The sequence below is a fragment of the Olea europaea genome, chromosome 11 (genome assembly GCF_002742605.1).
Source record: "Olea europaea var. sylvestris chromosome 11, O_europaea_v1, whole genome shotgun sequence".
Lineage (NCBI taxonomy): Eukaryota > Viridiplantae > Streptophyta > Magnoliopsida > Lamiales > Oleaceae > Olea > Olea europaea.
In genome coordinates, this window is record NC_036247.1 from 30,942,872 (window position 1) to 30,960,244 (window position 17,373).

General features: G+C 36.9%; 1 protein-coding gene across 1 annotated transcript; it reads right to left on the reverse strand.

Annotated features, from left to right (window-relative positions):
• Window positions 1-1,767: 1,767 nt before the first annotated feature.
• Window positions 1,768-2,666, reverse strand: LOC111404708 (uncharacterized mitochondrial protein AtMg00860-like). Its single transcript, XM_023033475.1, has 2 exons — window positions 2,258-2,666; window positions 1,768-1,907 (listed from the first exon to the last, which is right to left on the reverse strand). Exons 1-2 carry the CDS (start codon window positions 2,664-2,666, stop codon window positions 1,768-1,770), a joined length of 549 nt encoding a protein of 182 aa, XP_022889243.1.
• Between the last annotated feature and the right edge of the window lie 14,707 nt (window positions 2,667-17,373).

Below are 17,373 nucleotides of genomic sequence, written 5' to 3' on the forward strand. Positions count from 1 at the left end.
AATTTTAACTAAATCACAACTTATGTTAATACTATCTCTATTAAAATTAAACGACAAAAGCCTAACTTACTGTAGTCCATCTTAGAATATTCCTAGGGCAACAAGCAACTTATATGGACTAGAGAAAGTTAGCTCACTAAATGCATGGCCATTTACTGCACATAAACTGGGAAACGATTTGTAGGGACGCAAAATTAAATATTATTATTTTTATTTTTATAAAAAATTTCGATCGCTACAACTCTTCCCCTTGAGATTAAATTTCATCCTCGAGATTTGACTTACGTTTCATAAATCTCCGAGTACTTGGTCTTGATCTCTTCCTCCTCTCCCAGGCAACCTCCTTTATTGTATGATTACCCCCACTGGATCTTTAATAATGGCACCTCCCTATTTCTCAACCAGTGAACTTTTCTTTCTAATATCTCGATTGGCGATTCCTCGTACGTTAGATCCTCCTGTAAGTTAATCACTTGATCCTAGATCACATGACTTGGGTCATAAAGGTATTTCCTCGACATGGAGACATGAAATACGTCATGCACAGCTGATAGTTTTGGTGGCAATGCCAAATGATACGCCACATTTCCAACTCTTTCTAGTATCTCAAATGGACCAATAAATCTCAGTTTCAACTTTCCTTTCTCTCCATTGTAGCACACCTTTCATTGGTGACACTTTCAGAAAAACTTTATCTCCAACCTCAAACATCAATTCTTTCCTTCTTTTGTCAGCGTAACTTTTCTGACGATTTTTAGCTGTTTTAATTCTCATTTTCATCTTTTCAATAGCGCCATTGTCTTCTTAATGAGTTCAGAACCTAACATTTTCTTTTCACCCACTTCATCCCAGTATACTAGTGAACGACATCATTTACCATATAAGGCTTCGTATGGCGCCATTCTAATAGTAGCTTGAAAGCTATTGTTGTAGGCAAATTCTACCAACGGCAAGTGAATTTCCTGATTTTCACACCAATCTAAGATACAAGCTCTCAACATATCTTCCAAAAGTTGGATGTTTTGTTCCGATTACCTATCGGCCTAGGGATGGTAAGCAGTACTAAAAGTCAACTCAGTCCCCATTGCGGTTTGTAAACACTTCCAAAATTTTGATGTAAACTTGGGATCTCGATCTAATATAATCAACATTGGAACCCCATGGAGTTCGACTATCCCTCTAACATAGAGCTGTGCAAATTGATCCATATTAAAATTATTCTGATTGGGAGAAAGTGAGCTGACTTTGTCAATTGATCCACTATTGCCCAAATAGCTTCATGACCCCTTGCTAATGTAGGGAACCCCATTACGAAGTCCATTGCTATTTTTTCCCATTTCCTTATGGTATATCTATTAGATTCAATAGTCCTGATGGCCTTTGATGCTCTGCTTTAACCTGTTGACAAAAAAGATCCTTTGATACAAATCGTGCTATTCTCCCTTTCATATTCCTCCACCAAAATGAACAACGTAGATCTTGATATATTTTGGTCTCACCTAGGTGTGCTGCATAAGGGATAGAGAGAGCTTCTATCATAATCTCATTCTGAAGTCCTTAGTCTTTAGGTACACATAGTCGACATCATACATTAATGCCTTAACTTCAGCTATCTCAAAATCTTTTTGTTTCTGTCTTTCGACTGTAGCCCTCATCTTTTCAAGAAATTGGTCATTCTTCTGGGCCTCTATTATTTTGGCCCTAAGTGTAGGCCTTAGAGCTAGTGCTGCTATCATCGTCTTTGATTGAGCCAAGGGCACTAGCACCTCAATTTTCAAGGTCTTTAATTAACTGCTCGTGATCTGTCCTCAAAACTGGTAACTGACCCACCTTCTTCCTACTTAGTGCGTCTACGACTACATTAGCTTTACGAGGATGGTAATGGATAGCGTAGTCGTAGTCTTTCACTAACTCCAGCCATCATCTTTGTCTCATATTTAACTCCTTCTGAGTGAAAAAGTATTTAAGGCTCTTATGGTCGGTGTAGATTTCGCACTTGCTCCAATACAAGTAGTGACGCCAAATTTTAAGAGCATGGACTACTTATGCAAGTTCTAAATAATGGATTGGATAGTTCTGTTCATATTGCTTCAGTTGCCTTGCGCATACGCTATCACGTTTCCATTCTACATTAAAACACACCCCAATCCTAGCTTGGATGCATCACTATAAATAATAAATCCATCTGAACCTTCGGCTATAGTCAATATTGGAGCAGAAACTAGTCTATCCTTTAACTCTTGAAAGCTTTACTCACACCTTTCTGACCAAATGAACTTAACTCCTTTCTTAGTCAATTGTGTTAAAGGCCCTGCAATTTTTGAGGAACCTTCAATGAATCGTCGATAGTAACCGGCTAAACCTAGAAAACTCCTTACTTCCCCTACATTAGTAGGTGCTGACCAGTTATTCACAACATCGACCTTAGCTCTGTCTACTTCTATTCCATGGGCAGTTACTACATGGCCCAAAAATCCTACACGGTCTAACCAAAACTCACACTTTTTGAATTGGGCATAAAGTTTTTCCTTGCGTAAAGTCTCCAACACTGCTTTCAGATGTTCTTCGTGCTGTTGAACATTCCTTGAGTATACTAATATATCATCGATAAACACAATGACAAATTTGTCTAGAAAATGTTGAAATACTCGGTTTATTAAGTCCATAAACACTACAAGGGCATTAGTTCAGCCAAAAGACATAACTATAAACTCATAGTGCTCATAGCGAGTTCAAAATGTTGTCTTCCATATATCACTTTGTTTAATCTTTAACTGATGGTAGCCCGATCTCATGTCAATTTTTGAAAACACCGTAGCTCCCTTCGACTGATCGAATAAATCTTCAATTCTTGGGAGTGGATACTTATTCTTAATAGTTATTCTATTCAACTTACTATAATCAATGTGCATCCGCATTGACCTATCTTTCTTTTTAACCAACAGTACTGGAGCTTCCCATGGGGACACACTTGGCCTTATAAAACCTTTACTACTTAGTTCTTCCAATTGTATTTTCAACTCTTGAAGCTCCTTAGGGGCCATTTTGCAAAGTGCTTCAGACATTAGCGCGGCTCTAGGGATCAAATCAATTGTAAATTCTACTTGCCTATCAGGTTGAATATCTAGTAGGTCGTCGAAAAATACATCTGGATACTCTCTTACTATTGGTATGTTATCCATAGTTGTCTTTCCTTCTAATGTGTCAGTAAGGTTAACCAAATATCCTTGGCAGGATCCTTTCTTTAGCAATTTCTCAACTTGCATGGCTGAGATGAGGCGAGAAAGTACTTTAATCTTGGATCCATAAAATCTAAATTCTTTTTCACCAGGTCTTTGAAACACTACCTCTTTCTCAAAATAATTTATGGTTGCTTGATTGCTACATAACCAATCCATGCCCAAAATGATGTCTAAATCCTTCATCTCGATTATGTACAGATCCGCGTTTAAGATTAACCCATCAAAATCTATCTCTACCGCTTTACCTATCTTATCAGTATCTATAATTCCTCCTAACGGCATACTAATTTCTAGTATACCATCATCTTTTTCACATACCACACCAATTCTAGCTAAGCACATAGTAGATATGAATGAATACGGTGCACTAGAATCAATAAGAACATACATAGGGTTGCCAGAGATAGATAGGATAGCTGTGATTACGTCCGGATCCTAATAAGCTTCAACATGGGTCATGGAAAAGACCCGAGCCTTTCCTTTCTCAGCCTTATCATCCTCCTTACTTAGCAATGTCCGGCATCAATGAGCATAGTGGCCTAACTGACCACATCTATAGCATACACATTTCCCTACAAAAAATTCTCCTCTGTGGTTCTTCTTATACTTAGGACAGGGATTTATGGTGTTGCTAGCCTGACTAGGATTAAATCCATTGTTAGGCTTCTTGTGTGAACTTGATTTTTCATCCCTATTCTAATGCCATTGACTTTGAATTTTATGCTTGGCACCAGTATATGTCACAGTCTGGGCCTTATTCACAACTTCTCCAAATGTAGTCAGCTCATGAGAACTCACAATCTGCCTGATTTTAGGGTGTAGACCCCTTTCATATTGCCTTGCCTTCATTTGCTCGGTGCTAATCAGATGTGGTGCATATCGAGATAGTTGTTCAAACTTTCTCTCGTATTCAGTAATATCCATATGCCCTTGAATCAACTGCAAGAACTCGGCTTCCTTGTAGTCACGGAGAACTTGGGAAAAATATTTCTCTAGCATTTTAGTCTTAAATTAATCCCATGTCATATTATGCTCTTTCGTCTCCGTACGAGTACGAAAAGCAGATTCCTACCAGTGGTCGGTTCCCCCCACTAGCATGACCTCAGCACACAATACCTTTTAGTTTTTTGAGCACTAGATGTGCCAAAAGATCTTCTCAATCGCACGAATCCACTCATCTACAGCCAAAGGTCATTACCTCCATCGAAGCTAAGAGGTCGGTATCGGCAGAATTGCTCAATGATTAGCTAGGGATCAAATCAATTGTAAATTCTACTTGCCTATCAGGTTGAATATCTAGTAGGTCGTCGAAAAATACATCTGGATACTCTCTTACTATTGGTATGTTATCCATAGTTGTCTTTCCTTCTAATGTGTCAGTAAGGTTAACCAAATATCCTTGGCAGGATCCTTTCTTTAGCAATTTCTCAACTTGCATGGCTGAGATGAGGCGAGAAAGTACTTTAATCTTGGATCCATAAAATCTAAATTCTTTTTCACCAGGTCTTTGAAACACTACCTCTTTCTCAAAATAATTTATGGTTGCTTGATTGCTACATAACCAATCCATGCCCAAAATGATGTCTAAATCCTTCATCTCGATTATGTACAGATCCGCGTTTAAGATTAACCCATCAAAATCTATCTCTACCGCTTTACCTATCTTATCAGTATCTATAATTCCTCCTAACGGCATACTAATTTCTAGTATACCATCATCTTTTTCACATACCACACCAATTCTAGCTAAGCACATAGTAGATATGAATGAATACGGTGCACTAGAATCAATAAGAACATACATAGGGTTGCCAGAGATAGATAGGATAGCTGTGATTACGTCCGGATCCTAATAAGCTTCAACATGGGTCATGGAAAAGACCCGAGCCTTTCCTTTCTCAGCCTTATCATCCTCCTTACTTAGCAATGTCCGGCATCAATGAGCATAGTGGCCTAACTGACCACATCTATAGCATACACATTTCCCTACAAAAAATTCTCCTCTGTGGTTCTTCTTATACTTAGGACAGGGATTTATGGTGTTGCTAGCCTGACTAGGATTAAATCCATTGTTAGGCTTCTTGTGTGAACTTGATTTTTCATCCCTATTCTAATGCCATTGACTTTGAATTTTATGCTTGGCACCAGTATATGTCACAGTCTGGGCCTTATTCACAACTTCTCCAAATGTAGTCAGCTCATGAGAACTCACAATCTGCCTGATTTTAGGGTGTAGACCCCTTTCATATTGCCTTGCCTTCATTTGCTCGGTGCTAATCAGATGTGGTGCATATCGAGATAGTTGTTCAAACTTTCTCTCGTATTCAGTAATATCCATATGCCCTTGAATCAACTGCAAGAACTCGGCTTCCTTGTAGTCACGGAGAACTTGGGAAAAATATTTCTCTAGCATTTTAGTCTTAAATTAATCCCATGTCATATTATGCTCTTTCGTCTCCGTACGAGTACGAAAAGCAGATTCCTACCAGTGGTCGGTTCCCCCCACTAGCATGACCTCAGCACACAATACCTTTTAGTTTTTTGAGCACGAGATGTGCCAAAAGATCTTCTCAATCGTACGAATCCACTCATCTACAGCCAAAGGTCATTACCTCCATCGAAGCTAAGAGGTCGGTATCGGCAGAATTGCTCAATGATTAGCACAATTGGAGCAATAGTTGGTGCAAGAGTAGTAGATGGTGTAGGGACAATTTGTGTTATGATGGGTGGCGATGTCTGTACATCTTATCTAGTTGGAGCCATTGGCGTTGCCGGATTTGTTTGTGCCAAAAGCACTCGTCTCATTTTTTCCACTACTTGCTGCAGCTCCCTAATTATCCTTACGTATGATGTTGTAGTAATTTCCTTTCATACAAAACAAGATAGGTTTTTAATCCATAGAAAGTTTACAACAATCACACATTGTACAATTTAATGGGAGGCCATAATAGAAAATAACATATTTTATTATTATCTAGATCCATTTATGAGGAGATACAATTTATGATTTGGTGCACCAACAGAAGAAATGAAATCCTACTAACCTTATTACTGATAAAATGATTGCTAAACTAAAAACCACACATAAATATTATTCTATAACTATTCCTCATCATCTGAGTTAGGTGGTGGTGCATCACTATCAATATCTTGGACAATGGGTCTAGAGTCTTCCCTCCATCGAGCACTTTGCTCAAAACAAAAGGCTTGGAAATAAATCTTTCGAGGTACAGTGGGTACGATGACCATCCAAAGCCAATTGTAGATCTCCTTTGCAATTTCCTGCCACCCTTCAGGTAAGGTGTCAATGAGGTGGCGTGTGGCTTGACGACCGGTAAACGGGAGGCCAAGTTGTCTCACCTCCATTCATAAACACCACATCTCTTGGATATGCCGACCTATATCGTGTCTCAGGTCCCGTTGGTACTCTTCATAGTTTCTAATAAAGGTTGCTCTAAGGGCTTGGTCTCTTCTAGACGGACTCTCTACAGATCCTTATCATTCGTGCCATATCCATTATACCAATTATGTAAAGTCTAGTTTAGGTGGGTTTCCTATACCCTTTAAACTCAAATTGTCTATCCTAAGCAATTTTTTCATACACAATATCCACACGACAGGCTTAATTGTATCCTTCCAACATATCATGCATATTATTATTATTTTTTTCCTATAATGGACACAATTATACCATCAACTATACTTGGTATTCTATCTAAAACATATAGATGTCATCAAACTTTTCATTTACCTCCCCGTCGGCATGGCGTGAGGAGGGGATAGTGTTGACACATAATTTATTATAGATTTTCGATTCTTTCTAAAAGTTTTGAAAATTTTGAAACCAATAAGATTTTTAACACTAGTCTACAGGAAAGTAAAATCGGGCTCTAATACCAAGCTGTAATGTCCTGAATCCTAGGGACTCGTGACATTCTAAAGATCTTAACTTCATAAAATTCTACCTGGATTTGTTTATAAAAATGCAGAAATTTAATTGGGACAAAAAAAAAAGGAATTATGACTTCAGAACCCATTACAAAGCTAAGAATTGTTCCTTCGATTTTTTTTTTTTAATTTTCAGCTTGCCCCACTTTTTTGAAATAAATTTCGTTTGACAACTAAATGGGATTCAAAAATTACAAAATTTAAACTGTAGACACTTTACTCATAGGAGAATTATATGTTAAAATCTCGTGAATAAATTCAATGGGTAGATGGGTCAAATTTATTATCAAAACTGGATCTAGTTATTCCCGGATGCATTCTGTCAACTTCGGGAAAAAATCCATAACTTGAGTTTTACACAACCAGAATTTGTGATTTCAAATTCCAGAGATAGACAACTCATATTGTTATCCACTCCAACTGGAATCAAATCAAATTTCAAGAAATTTGGTCTAGGTGATTTTTTGAACATAGTTCAGAAACTGAAAGTATCCAAATTCCTAACGTTTCTATTTGTATGGATTATATAAACCACCATAGAATATTCTACCAAACATGAATAAATTTCAATCAAACTTCTGTCTTTAAGCTTCAAAAGCAAATTCTAATTCAAATAATTCAAATGTTTAAAACTTTTATTCCAACTAAACGTGATTCTATTAATGACTCTTGGGGTTCACATCAATGTACCACCACTCCCCTCCACGCTGCCTTCGAATGCTTTAATCTGAAATAGCTAGGAGAGAATGAGTATTTCATTGAAATACTCAATAGATTCATACATGTTAAATCCAAACATGGTATACTTTAAGCATATATACATGTCATTAAATCTTTAGTCAATGGGATGTCGGAGACAACATACCAACGTTTAGTGCACTACTACGCCACCAAGTTCATATTTCTGGTCCACTACTATGCCACCAGGTCGAAATTAATCTCCCACTAGAGTCACGTAAAGCATATAATTCACATCTATACATGCTGAAATATAACATGAACTGGAATAAAAACGGGGTTTGAATCTACCTCTATTGAAGCAAATGTGAAGGTTTAAGCGCCGTGTCCTTTTTCTTGAGATTTTCTTCTTATATATATATATATATATATATATATATATATATATATATATATATATTTTTTTTTTTATGTATTCTTCTTATTGTTTTTTCAGGAAAAATGGGGAAAAACTAATATTATGTGAAGGTAAGGAAAGACGTGTGCCAAAGGAAATTCTACTCAATTTGGGCTCTTTCCTTCAATAAGTCTAGGATAATTATAGACCAATTTAAATCATCCAATCAAATCCTCAAAGATAGCAAATGGGGTGATAATTGATATGCACATCACATGTGAAATCCAACCCAAGCATTAACCAAGAAAGTGGAATTCCTTCAAAATTCAACAGCCGTAGCTTTACTTTAATTCCCTCTAACTTGGTAGTCTTTATCCAGATCAATTTCTTTTTAAAACCATCATGCACGATTAACTATAAGCCACCAAACGAGTCTAATGTTGTTGTAAAAAATTTTGTTACTTCAATAATTTAATAATCAATCTCGAGATACCGAGCATACGCTAGGAACTAGAAATTTTAACTAAATCACGACTTATGTGAATACTATCTCTATTAAAATTAAAGGACAGAAACCTAACTTACTATAATCTATCTCAGAATATTCCCAGGGTAACAAGCAACTAATATGGACTAGACAAATTTAGGGCACTAAATACATGGCCATTTACTGCACATAAATTGGGAAACAATTTGTAGTGCCGCGAGATTAAATATTATTATTATTATTATTTATTTTTATAAAAAATTTCGATCGCTACAAAATTCGTTTCCTCACATCAATGCAAGAACTACCCTAATTTGAGAGCTAACGTTCAAATGATGAACCGAACACTGAAAATTCATCCATTAATGCTTCAATATTTTTCTCCAACATATCTGAAAAAATTGTCATCATGCATCATTGAAATATGGTAGGGGCATTACACAACCCAAATGGCATCCTTCTGTATACAAAGGTACCGTAGAGACAAGTAAATATAGTCTTCTCCAGATCTTTCGGAGCCACTGTAATTTGATTATAGCCTAAGTACCCATCCAAGAAGCAGTAATGTGAATGCCTCGCTAGTCTTTCTAACATCTGGTCGATAAAGGGCAAGGAAAAGTGATCTTTTCTAGTTGCACTATTCAACTTCTTGTAGTCTATGCAAACTCTCTGTCCCATGATTGGCTTTATCGGTATCTGCTCATTATTTTCATTCTTTGCCACTATAATCCCTCCTTTCTTTGGGAAAACATGGACTAGAGTAACCCATTTATTATCAGAGATTGTCAATGAGTTTCAATATCTCTTTTCGCACAACTTATTTCATGGTGGGGTTCAATCTACAGTGATTTTCCACTATTAGCTTATAATCTTCTTCAATCAAGATTTTTTGCGTGCATATTGATGGGATAATTTCTCTGATGTCGCTATAGACCACCCAATAGCCATTTTATGTTCCTATAAAACTTTTAGTAGTTTCTGTTCTTCCAAGTTGTCATCTCATTTACAATAATCAAAGGGAATATGGATGACTCTCCTAAGTACACATACCTCAGATGTGATGGCAATGAGATCAAGATTTGGTGCATTTAGAATAAAAGGTAGTGGTTTGTTAGGTCCTATACCAAGTTTCTCAAATTATCTTCTTTTGATGGGCGGAATAGACTTGATAACTAGGTTATCTGACTTATCTCTTCAAATATGGATTTTTTTTTATCTTGTGACTGTACAAGAAGATTCTCCTTAAGAGTGCTGAAGAATGAAAGTCACTTCCACAGCCAAATCTACCATATCAATGTGAAGACAACTATATGATTCCGAAGGATATTCGATAGCATTGAATGTTAGCTTCTCATCATTTAGTCACAACATCAATTGTCCCTTTTGAACATCTATTAAGGTCCGATATGTTGCAATAAAATGGTCTACCCAATATGAAAAAGACATCATTGTCCTTCCGAACCATGTCCAGAATGATAAAATCTACATGATAGAAAAATTTATCAATCTTCACAAATATGCCTTCAATAATTTCCCTTGGAAATCTTATGGACCTATCTACCAATTGCAAAGAGATCGATGTTGCTTTTACTTTCCCAAGCTTACTTTTTTGAAAATAGAGTAAGGCATGAGGTTAATACTAGCACCTAAATCACAGAGAACCTTATAAAATTTCATGTTACGAATAGTTCAGTGAATAGTAAAACTCCGTGGGTCATTTAGTTTAGGTGGCGGCTTATTTTGTAAAGTTGCACTATATTCTTCATTCAACATTACTGTCACCAAATATTTCATCTTTTTCTTGTTTGCGAGTATTTCCTTCATGGATTTTGCATAGCTGGACATTTTTGCAAGTGCATAAACAAATGGTATATTGATCTATAGCTTTTTGAAAACCACAAGGAACTTCGAGTACTGCCTGGCTGGCTTGTGCTTTTCTAGCCTGTGTGACAATGGGAGTTGTTGAACAATTTCTTTGGCAAGAGCGATTAACTTAACCTTTGAATTAACTTAACCTTTGAAAACATTGATACTTCCTCTCGCTCTTTGTTCTGCTCAAATTTTGCCAAGTACTCCTTGATTGTGATAGGTACCTTCTCTTGGTGTAGCAAATGGTTTCTTCACATTTATTTAGGCAGTTGTACCCCACTACAAGAAGTTATAGCCTTGAAGTACTCCTTAGGGTTTGTTTTAGTGTCACTGGATAATGCTCTTGGTAGAGTCTTACTGAAAGTGTCTTAGCCATTTGTCCCACTTGATTTTAAAATTTTTTTATGGCAATACTATGAACTTGCAAGCTCTTATCCATTCATTGCATGTATTGAGTGGATATTTCTGTTAACTCGGTCGGATTGCTTTACTTAAAATCCCTGGGTATTCTATTGTTACACACATGTCAAGAAATCTTGAGATATGAGCATTAGGATTTTTGGTAGCTCTCTAAAAGAATTGTAGTGCATTCTGAAACATATTGATCAAATTTGTCCTCGAGTGTAAAGTTGACTGTCCAAATGTCGAATATACGATACTCAATTGGCTTTCCACCACTGATGGAACCATATACTCTCCCACAACCTAGTGTTTTATTTCCCTGCAGCCGCATTTGGTTATGCTCCCTTATTAGCCCCAACGGCTGTTTAATTCAGATTTTCATTTGCCATGTCTTCTTCTTTTTATTTTTGGTGTGTCTCCAACTATTGTGTTTTTCAAAGGTGGAATGTTCATTCGATCTCCCGGTCAAATTGAGCGAGATCGTCAGTTCTTAAATTTTGCATACAAGGTCCTGAAAAAGGAAGTAACAAACGATTTGATTCAAATTTTCGTTTGCCGTGTCTTCTTCTTTCTATTTTTGGCGTGTTTCCAATTGTCGTCTTTTTCAAAGGTGGAATGTTCATTCTATCTCCAAGTCAAATTGAGCAAGATTGTCGATTCTCGAATTTTGCATACAAGGTCCTGAAAAAGGAAGTAACAATGTTAAATTTTTCTAATATAATAACTAAACTGATAAATAAAATTTAGATTAATGCTAAAATTAGCAAAAACTTATCAAATACAATAGTCTCCGACAATGACGCCAAATGTTGACTGTCTGAAAATCCACAAGTGCACGAATCATGATCAAGTAATATAATGGTAAATTAAATGTCGAACTCATGAGGACTATGTTTTTGATCGATTTAAAACTATTAATACCCATAATCGAATAGCAATAAAGATATAGCAATTAATGTCTAAATTATCAACTAACTCGAAAGCAAAGTTTTATCAAATTTTTATATGTGCTAAGATGTGGATTCGCCCTCCTTAATTCATTTTTAGTTCAATAATTTGAGATCATTCTTTGAGGTCAATATTCCTATTTTATTTAAAAGCTTCTCTCGATAGCAATTACATCTATTCCTACATATGACCTTCTGATATCTCTATGAATGATACGAACATACAAGATAGCATTAACCGAGCTAGAACATCTGTAAAAACCATGTGAAGCACAGTGATATATCTCTGTCCACTTTCAAATCTCACAATTCTTATCACTACATGCTAATGATTCTATTACCTCTCTTGACGATAATAAAATCGACAAACAAATCAGCCAATGGCCACTTAATTGAAAAGCAAACTAAGCAATAATAAACATCCAGTCATTCAAAGAAATTTATGTCAATCCAATTATTCAAACCAAAAATCTCATAACAAGGGTTCATCTCATTCTAGCAATGCAAAAATCTAGCTGAGCACGTTGAAATTACTAGAAATCATTGATATCTTAATAAACATCGCCCGAAAAGTGAATAATTGAAGAGAAACGAGGGATTTTTGATATCTTTTAAATTTTCCTCCCAATCTTTACACAAATTTCCTGATATGAAGTTTCCTTGATAATCTTGCAATTCCCCGATTGAAAGCTCTCTCAAATTTAACTTTTGCACTCTTCTTCAATATAAATCTTTCGAAATCTTCAAGTTCTTGAGTTTTTTTTTTTGTTTCATAAAAGAGGCTCTCCTAAATATATGAGACATTTTGGTATTTTTATGGCTCAAATTTAGGTCAAAGACATCGTCCAAAACCTTGCCAAGTTGAGTTTTAATCGTATAAGGAAACCTGAGGTTCGACACATTTTTAAAACTATGCAACCACATAGATCATTGTGTTGTGGCCGCATATTTCAAGTGTGATGCTTCGATGTTTTCTTCTACAGGGCACCAAGAGACCGCATGTTGCGTTGTACGATGCGATTGCATAGTACCATTTTTAGCCGCATTCTTCAATTTTTCACATTTTGGTACCAGAACTTCTACGCATCATCTTGTCCCTCATTTTTGCATATAATTAGCCCTCTTAGCTTCCAAGTGCTTCCAATTGATCCTCTAGCATCTTCAATCTTCAAATTATGGTCCAATTCAACTATTGAATTATTGTGACTTCACCCCTCTCTTTCGGATTTCACTCTTTTTTAGGGTTTTCCTTTCATTTCTTCCAATTCTTTGTTTAACCATTGAGTTTGACCTTCATAACATAAAACACGGCAATTTAAGATATATTTTGTTAAAAGAACTATCAAATATCACTGTTTTAGGCTCAGAATATGTGTATAAAATACACTTTTCCCATATGATGTGATAGTGTGAACAAAGGCCAAGAAAAGAATAGTAGTCTACGAGAGGTTACCCAGTTACAAAGCAACCAAAGCTTGGCCTCTACGCATCGCCATGCATTAGCTTTTTTGAACACTACTTACTAATGGGACTTTATTGTTCATTAACACACAAAGAAAAATTTCTCTTTTACACAATTTTCACAAAGAAAATTAAAAGGAAGAGACATGGTCTTAAGCACTTTCAAGCATATAGAGGAACAAACCAAGACAAAAGCATTTACAAATAGAGACATTTAGAGAGAGATGCAACAAAAATATGTAGCAACGGTTATTTTGGATTAAATCTAGCAACTTCTCTTTGCATTTTCTTTGCTATATTTTCATTGATTCTGTCTATTTATTTATTAGCTTTTATTAAAGGAAGTTAGGTAATGCCAACTAAAACTATAAAGAACAAAAATTCCAAGTCACTCACTCCAAAGGTTGTCATTGTTGGGTTTTGTGCCCATATAGTATATTTTGCATGATAAAATAACAGTTTATAATTAAAAATTTGGGGTTTTATTTATTTATTACATTTGTTTAATATTGAGCATGCAAAACAAATAACAAGTGCCCTAAAACTATGTCATCAATTAAATTGCAAATATCATTATATAGATTGAAACAGTTCGAATGCATATGGAATAATCAAAATAGCAAATATATGTTGAAATGGAGTAGTAAAAATGATAATGTCTAACCATAAGGGTAAAGGCCTTCGGTGTATTCTCTAGCCAAGAATTGAGGCCTCACAACCACGACAGCCCCTGCTTTTTCATGCGGAACTCCAGGTTGGGGAGTTACTTAGAATGCTACAAGAGACACGTAGTCTGATACAAGACTGCTTTGGTATCTTTTGCCTCTTACATATAGAAAATATATATTGGATTTGCAATTATGTCAAGTTATATTAATGATTTGAATCTAACTGAGTACAACAAAATTGCAATTTATTTGAAACATGAATTTGAAACCAAAGATTTGGGAGAAAAAAATCGAATGCATAATATTGAACATTTTCAATAATGATTATCTGTTCATCAATTTTGATATACATAATGTTGACACATAAAAATTCAGCCCAAATCAAACAGCCCAAGGAGTGAAGCCCAATTGGTGGATCCCCAAATCAGATAGCCCAAAGAACGAAGCCCAATCGAACAAATCAAGATGAAGGCCCAAATAAGGAGGCCCAAGAACGCGGTAACGCCATCGTCCAAGTTTGCAAGTCCCCAGAATCTGAGCGAATGGAGTGTCATACAGTCGCCCAGAGCTGTTACTCTATTCTCGCCCAAACCTTCAAGTCGCCCAAGGTATTAACAAACATAACGCGTCGTGGTTGTCAAGAAGTGCAGTTATCAAAGTAGTTATTAAAGGAGCCCTATCACATTCCACGATTCAAGGAATTCAATCGAAAGCGGTTGAACGATGAAGGGTAATGGCAGCAGTTAAAAGGCAGTTTTCATGACAAGGTGGCCATTACGAAGAAAGTGGGTAGTTATAGGACGATCAAGTAGTTTTTAGAGTAGTTGATCACAAAGAGATCGTCTATGAAGTATAAAAGGGAGAAGGGACATAGAAGCAAGGGACCAAATCCAAAACTCTCGAACAGAGAACATGTAATTTTCATTTCCTTAGTTTTTAGACTTAAACACTTTTCTTTCAATAACTCGTGTGCTTACGCCCCTTGGAGGCACGTTGATTTTCGTTTCCAATTGTAAAGTCATCGCCAATAAAAGAACACCCCTTTTTGGGACTTTGTCTCAAGAGGTTTCGTCCCTTACACAATCGTCTGATCCTTTTTAATTGTTAGCGACTAACCCGCACGAAACAATTTGGCACGCCCAGTGGGACAGTGGTGTTAGGTGTTGAAAGTACAAAGGGGGAAACAATATGCCTCAGAGATCTAATAAGGAAGCAGCAAGTCAGGGAGGAATCCAGCCTGTGATCGAGCGATATGAGGAGCAACATGCCTCTCCACGAACAGATGGACAGAACCAGAGCAGTAACAGTTGTTACAAACCAATGGCGGAGTTGAGTCCTCGAACCATGGATGCATTATTTGGAGAACTCACGCAAGACGTCGTTGAACAGGTAAATCTTCAAAGTATTCATAATATGGAAAGATTTACACAAAATGGGAATGCGCACTATGACAACATGGCCAAACAATTAAAGACGTTGAACGAAACAATGAATAAGTTAGTAGGCCAAATATGTCAACTGGCTATACCTCTTACAAACCACTTCCAAACTAGGACAATTGTGGGACATAATCCCTTGGTCCTAAATCCGAACCAAGGGGTAGAATCGCTTGCTGGTCCCTCTACTTCAAACCAAGGGGGTACTACAGTGCCAAATCAGAACAACGGTAGTAGTATGCCTAACTTGGGGGATAATCCAAATGTGAGAGATAATGTCCTAAATAATGGACAGAATATTCCACGTGGTAATGAGGGAATAGATGTTCAAGCTAATGGTAATGGCCCTAATCATGGTAATTTTGTTGCCAATCAAGGACCAAACATCAGGCCTCATGCAAATCAACCGGTTAACCAACCTGTAAGAATTCCATATAACCCCAACGTCATGTTGAGGAACCAGATTATGGAAATCATACAGGATCAGATGGCTTTTGGGGTGCGTCCTGTCATTAGGCCGACGTACACAAAGCCATATCCTGATTGGGTAGACCAAGCATATCCATGGCCTAGAGGGTACAAAGTGCCAGAATTCTCATTGTTTATCGATTTAGGAGAGGTGTCTACTCTAGAACACATAGGGCGATTCACGTTGCAAAGTGGTGATGTAACCGATTACCATAAAATGAGGCTTTTCCCTAGTTCATTAACAGGAGTAGCTTTCTCCTGGTTCATCAACTTGCCAGCGAACTCTGTTCAAACATGGCAGTAATTAGAACAGTTGTTTCACGCTTAGTTTTATAAAACTGAGTCTGAAGTCACTTTGGCCGATTTGGCGAATTTACGTCAAATGCCAAATGAATGGGCAGAAAGTTTTCTCCAAAGGTTCAAGACAGCAAGAAGCAAGTGTTTTGTACCTCTGCCCGAAAAAGAATTTGTCAAGATCGCTCAGAAAAAGAAGTTCCAAGACAAGGAATTTCCTGATCTTTTCCAGTTGAGTGCGAATGTGATTAGGTATGAGCGACTGATAAGAAAGGAAGAACAAATGAAAAATTCTAGTAAAGGGACTTATTACAAAGACCCAAATTTCGACGTTCATACCATCGACGATGAGTCATACGATCAGGCCGAAATGTGTTTGACCGAATTGGTCAAAAGGGATACATATACTTGTCCCATAATGGCCAAGCCTAGACCATCGGGCAAAGATGAGCCCATAAAGGATGGAAACATAAAGGCTAGAACGTTCTCATTCGACGTGACCAAAGCTGACCTTATATTCGATAAATTATATAGGGATAAGCAGATAAAGTTGAGCGATAAGCACAAATTGCCAAACCCTGAACAAATTAAGGGTAAAAAATATTGTAAGTGGCATAATGCATGGTCACATTTGACTAACAATTGCTTGGTTTTTCGTCATGTATTGCAGGATGCCATTGAATCAGGACGAATTACGTTCGATGATAAGAAAAAGATGGCAGTGGATGAGAATCCTTTCCCACAGCCACTTGGAGTAAACATGGTAACATCTGGATTCAAGAACAAGTTACCAAAATTCAAATTGGTCGTAGATGATGGAGAAGAAGATCCTAGACCACATCCCAGCGTCTTTGAACGAATCAAGGGGAAAAAACCAAAAAAGGACGAAGACGTCCTGTGTGCAAGGTGTAAAAGAGAAGTGAATGGAAATACGGAGGAGTCAGGGACATGGCAGCATCCTTATCGCCCTACCTTCTTTCCAAACACTCAGCCTGGTAGAGGGCTAGGTACATCATTCTACAGAGGACCGCCTTTTGAGAGGCAGTTCAGGCCAGTAGAGAATGGAAGAACATTCA